General features: G+C 41.6%; 1 protein-coding gene across 4 annotated transcripts in view; it reads right to left on the reverse strand.

Annotated features, from left to right (window-relative positions):
• Ldb2 (LIM domain binding 2) overlaps nucleotides 1-5,585 on the reverse strand; it is a 347,302-nt gene extending 341,717 nt beyond the window's left edge. For all 4 annotated transcript variants that reach the window (XM_059275843.1, XM_059275841.1, XM_059275842.1 and 1 more), the window contains exon 1: nucleotides 5,285-5,585. In XM_059275843.1, coding sequence (XP_059131826.1) covers nucleotides 5,285-5,416 — 132 coding nt within the window. In that variant the 5' untranslated portion in view covers nucleotides 5,417-5,585. The remainder of the gene's footprint in view (nucleotides 1-5,284) is intronic.
• Between the last annotated feature and the right edge of the window lie 415 nt (nucleotides 5,586-6,000).

Raw genomic sequence — 6,000 nt, forward strand, 5'->3', positions numbered from 1 at the left:
GGGCGGGAGGGGGGAGAACAAGGGAATCTGTGGCTGATATGTAGAACTGAATTGTATTGTAAAATAAAATTAAATTAAATTAAAATTAAAATTAAAAAAAATAAGTTAATGGGGATGGTCGCAATAAAAGGAGACTTACAGCAGCATTCTCCACACAATTTAAGTTAATTTCTTTCTGAAAACACAAACAAAAAAGTAAGTGCTCAAATATCCACATCATGTTTAAAGCCTACTTCATTAATGTGTGTTGATTTCGCCTGATAAGAATCTGTGTCGACTGGAGTCGAAAGATTTTTTTTTTTTCTTCTTCGTCTTCTTCTTCTTCTTGGCTCCCTACAAATAGTTAGTTTGCAGCAATTTTTAATTAAAAACAGTTCCTGTAGTAAGAAAATGGGGTGGGGTGGGCTGGGGTGGGCTGGGGGCCCTCAGGAGAAGGAACTAGCCCTGTGGTTTGTTTTCTGAGGCCATGTAGGTGGTTTGAAAATTAAGGAGTTTGGAAGTTCCTATTTTAAAAACTGCACTGTTGGCTTGATTTAACATTTTCAAAATGGCTGATCTCACTAATACCAGTCCCTCCTCCACCCCTCAGCAACCTCCTTCAGAAAACGTGGGCAGTCCCTTTTTGTTACTGAACATTGAAAACCTTTCATACAATATAGCTCAGGGTACTGGCAAATTTTCCTTCTGACTTCCTATGCGGAGAGATCACCCAAGTATTTCAACAAGTTTTCTTCTTTTCTACCCATCCACAGTGGCTAATCTTGTGGTGACTAGGCTCCATCAGAATCATCGAGGGTACTGAGTTTTTCTGTGAATAAACATGGCCTTCCGACCTGGAACCCTGTGTCTAAGCATATACAAATGTAGGTGAAATAAAAGAGGGCAAAGTGCACCCCCCTCCCTTCTCACCAATCCCTAGGGAGTTTTAGAGCTGAGCTGAGGAAGAATGAAAAATAGTAGATTTGAATGTCAAGGTCTTCAAACATTTGGAAGCCTTCATATTAAATCCTGTAAAACTAAACACTATAATTATAATAAAATCCTCCTGTGAGCTGCTTTCCATTGTAGTCACAGTTAGATTCTCATTTGCAATAGGATGGATGACGCTGATTAAAAAAAAAACAACAACAACATAAGGATAAAATCCGTGCAGTGACAACATGAAAAAAAAGTAGAGTTCAAAACACCTTCTTTGTGATGGAAACATTTTTGACCATTGGCATTGAAGGATCAAGACATTGAAAACTTACCTACAGTAACAAGGCATTGTGTAAGTCAGCGTGATGAACTGACTTACATTCTGCAATAATCCAACATTAGCCAAGTCTCTACTCCAATTCATATTCACCTAGGACCCTCGACAGCACACCTATATTTTCCTTTCACAGTGTAGACTTCAGGATTTTTTTTTTAATGGCTGTTTTTGTTTTTGTTGTTGCTTTTCACAGAATAAGTCCTGAAGTCTTTAGAAGATATTTTTTATGTCCTATCTGATTGGAGTCTCTGCACCATGTTAAACTATATAACTCTGCAGTCGTGTTCTTCCAAAAGAAATTTGCACAGTGTAACCACTCAAATAAATGGATTTTGAAAGACATGGGGGTCAATTTATGGTAGAGTGCTAAACAGAAAATGTAACCCTTTCTCCGCTGCTCATGAAAAACAGTGACACATAGCTCAAAGTTTCTCTTAATTTAGTTTTAGAGTGAAGCAGCTTGGCCGGTGGCGGTGGGGCGGGGACTTCCCATGTTTATCCAAATCTCCAAAGGTGTTAGTGTGGCCAAGAGATTTCTTTTCCTAGCATAGGCATCCACAGGTAAAATAGATTTCAGCACTTGTTGTTTACATTGTAATGAGCTCGCATTCCCTCCCAAAGAGGTTAGGTCCAATTTCTTAAACTTTTGCTTGACCGCAAACATTAGGGAGCTAAAAGACCTCATGATAATAGAATAGACATGGGGGAGATGAGGTGAGGCCTTGCAGAGGCAGATGCCCACAGCAACTATAGCTCCTCAGGGGGTCCCGGGCCCCTCACAGATACAGAGCTGTCATTGTAATTTCAATGACAAGGTTCTGGAGTTCTCTCTCCCGGTTCTTTTATCTCCAGGAAGCCCAGGTTGCTAGTCAGCAAATGTTAATTGAAGACCTACTTAGTCCAGCAGTGGCTTGCTATCCTGGCGGCGCCAGCTATACCAAGCCTGGCAGGACTCAGGCTTTCAAGTTTTCTACAGGAATAGCTGATTCTTTCACTACCTTTTGTAAGTTTGAGCTAAACAGAACCCACAGAACACGACGTCTGCAGGCTTCACTCTGTTTCTTAAGACTTTCTCAGATTAAGGCAAAACCATTTTGAGTTTTCAAATTGAAGGGAAATGGCAGGGAAATCCAGACTCCACACCAGCTAGTGACTGAGTGACAGGAACAAGCTCGAAGTAGGATCAACTCTAAACCCAATGCTCTTTAAACCAATACCACCCAGTGTCTGGAATGTCCACAGGCGAATATTCTGGGGTCAATAACTCAAGGGGAAATGAACAATGTCAGGGTTCTGTACTAGTTTATCACTAGTTCATTTCCTTTTTCTTCCCCCCAACTTTAATAGAGTGCTAAGTACATGTTCCAAAGAGAATACAAAGTTGAGAGAGAGAGAGAGAGAGAGAGAGAGAGAGAGAGAGAGAGAGAGAGAGAGAGAGATCAGGAGCTAATAAAATAGTGCTGTACCATGCGTATAAGAGTGAGAGAGGCAAGAGACAAAAGAGTGTAAGAGGAGACCCTCTCCTGATTGTATGTACTGGCTAAATTCAAAAAGTGATCACTCAACAATCTATTTAATTTGTGTGTGAACAGACAGGTCAGTCTAGCAGTATGTGTGACTATAACCAGTTCCTCTTCAGGTTGCAGGACAAATGAATTATAAATAACCACCATTGGTAAAGCTATCTGTAGCCTTTTTATGCAAAGTTATTTTTTCTCTAACTACATATTATTATCGAATTTTAATATTTAATGTGAATACTTAGATAGACATATATAGTAGAAGCAATTAATGATTATTATCCTTTTTTATATGGTAGGAAAACAAATTTCTTGTACTGAGACAAGGTGTCAATGTAATTCTGTGGATAATTACTTTAAAAAGACTTAATAAGAGGGTACATGTATGGAGGTTAGTTCCAGAACACACTGAAAAATAGTTTGCAGTACATTGTTGTCAGGATGTATTAAAAACTCAAAGATTTGTCAAAGCAAGCTTGCCTTTCCCAGTTCTTCAGCTCTACTAAGAGCAAAATCTTTCAGAGTCATAGCCTGTAATTCAAAAGTTGGAAGTTCCTGTGTTTAGCTCTCAAGAAAGATTAATGCATCGTTTTGGGAAAGCATACTACTAATGGCTCACTTTCCAAACATCCCAAACATGAAACATCTTCCATCTTAGGGATTTGTATGGAGACCAGCATGGAAGGGAGGTCTCCAGCTCAAAGCTAGCTACTCCCGGGCTGTGGAAGGCTGTGGAAGGGTTCAGAGGCACTCAGAACTAAGAATAGCTACCATGCTTCACCCACAGGAGGATGAAAGACACCTTCCACAAGGCCTCAACAACTTTCTAAGTCAACTGGACACAGGCTCTCTTTAAATCTTGTGTTCAAGAATTAAGCGATCATGGCCTACAGTCTCTTTAATTTTTTTTTTTTTTAGAAATAATCATACTTAGCAAAAAGTTGTTTTTTCTTAATCAAAGTTTTATTGCAATTACTGGGTGCCTCAATTGTAAGGCATTCCCAATCCTCCCAATTCTGAAAGCAGCCTCTGCCAACAGATAGCTTAGACAGGGACTCAAGATTCCAACACACTGTTACAAAGATCGAAATTGAAGATACAAACTGTAACACACATACAAAGCAACACAGTAAAGGCACACACACACACACACACACACACAATCCTGTTTACTGCCAAGAACTCGGCATACTAAACATAAGAGTTTACACTGTACAGGAGCTTCTGGCTTCTAAAAAGAGTCACAGTGCCAGCAATTATATTTAACATCCATGGTGCATTAACATATAAAGAAAATAACAGTGATAAAGACAACCAGGCTTTTAAAAAAACACAAGCTCTTGTCCAGCAGTTAGCCAATCAGAAAGCAGGTCACATCTTGTTAGCCCTATTCAATACATTAAACATCAGGAATTCTCTATGGCTCCGCAGACAATTCAAAGCAAGTGTGTTTTATTTTATCATACAAACTTATTCAAACCCTTTCCCAGAGTTAAAAGGCAACCTGCAATCTAAATACCTACCAAAGCTATTCCCCCAACACCTCTGTGGCATGATTCCTCTGGGTGTTCGGACTCTGCAGAGAAAACTCAATTTCCAGAGACTTCTACTTCCTCAAGAGACTTTGACACACCTACAATAAACACTTGAACACTGAGTCCCAACTTACAGGCAGATGAGCACAAGGCAGCATGCTTTGCCACTCAGCCAGTCCAGAGAAAAATTAAATATTTAAATTGTGAGCAAGAAGTCTGGAGTTGTGCATTGGGAAAGTTCTGAAGAAGTCCTGGACTGACTCACTGCCTGGGAGGCTCAGTCTCCCTCTCTCAGGAGGAAATCACAAATGCCCAAAACTGTTGCTGGCTTGAATGGAGAACCAGCTCTTGTCCCAAGGTAGAGTCTTTGGGAGGCACAACCATCAGAGAGAGAAGCATAGAACTGTCTTAATCAACCTGTTTCTGAATTTAACACAGAAATAGGCAAACATGTGCGTGTGTCCCACCCCACCTCCAGGGAGTTCTGAGAAGTAGGCAGGGCTCCTCTCTTGTCCCTTTTACCTCAATTTTAGTCACTTTGAAAAAGTAAGTGCAGGTCAAAACAGACTTCCTCTGGAATTTGTAATTATATGTATATATTATATTACACAGACACACAGAGAGAGATGCAAACATTCACAAATCTTTTGCAATTTATATCTGAACAAACAGGACCATCTCTAAGCCTATAAACATCAGAGTTCTGGACAACCTGCATTTCTAGAGACCCCTGCATGTGAACCAAGTGCTGGTTTGTCTAATTCCAGATTCTAAGATTCCGGCAGAAACTGTCCCCGGCTCCAAGAGTTACTGTCCCTGGAAACCCAGCATTTAAACTCGTGCGCTTATTTCCACCTACGTGGTAGTAGCTGCTGGGACACTTCCCATAGAATTCAGCCAAGAACCCCAGGAAAAGCCCATGCACAGTTTTTTTTTAAAAATCCACAAACACACGCCAAGGTTGAAGAACTTACCTCTGTGCGAGACTGCAGTCTCTTGTTCATCTCATAGATTCGGTACTCTGGCTGTACCATGTATGGTGTATGTCTCCTATAAAATGGGCCGAAAGGAGAAGAATAGAAGGGGTCATGTGGTGTGCTGGACATCTTGCCTGCTTGTCGAAAATCAAGCTTAACAGAGTATCAGGAACGTCCATGCAGAGCACATGGGCTGTGTTCTTCACAGTACAAAGTAGACGCACGCACACACGCTCACACACACACAGAGGCAGGCAGGCAGGCAGGCTGAACACACTGGCTGGGAAGTGCTGTGGGAGCCCTCTATAGCTAGAGAGGAGAGGGAGCGAGGAGGGAGGGAGGGAGGGAGCGCGGGAGGGGAGGGAGCGCTGGAGCTCAGAGAGGGAGAGAGCGGAGGTTGGAGGTTGGGAGGGAGGAAGGAGGAAAGGAGGAGGGAGAAGGGGGAGAGGGAGTTGAGAGAGAGAGAGAGAGAGAGAGAGAGAGAGAGAGAGAGAGAGAGAGAGAGAGAGAGAGAGAGCGAGCTGGATAGCTAGAGGCACACTGCTTGTTTTTAAAGAAGCAGTTGGTGAAGAGGTCATTTCCTGTCCACACTGTAGACTAGTTCAAAAATATAATTCTCCTCATAGTCTGACAAGAGGTCTAAGGCTGAGTTTTAATTTTTTTCCCTCTAGCCAAGACCTTGCACAGCCTGATTGCTAAGCTTGTTAGCACAG

This window comes from Peromyscus eremicus, chromosome 10 (assembly GCF_949786415.1).
Source record: "Peromyscus eremicus chromosome 10, PerEre_H2_v1, whole genome shotgun sequence".
NCBI lineage: Eukaryota > Metazoa > Chordata > Mammalia > Rodentia > Cricetidae > Peromyscus > Peromyscus eremicus.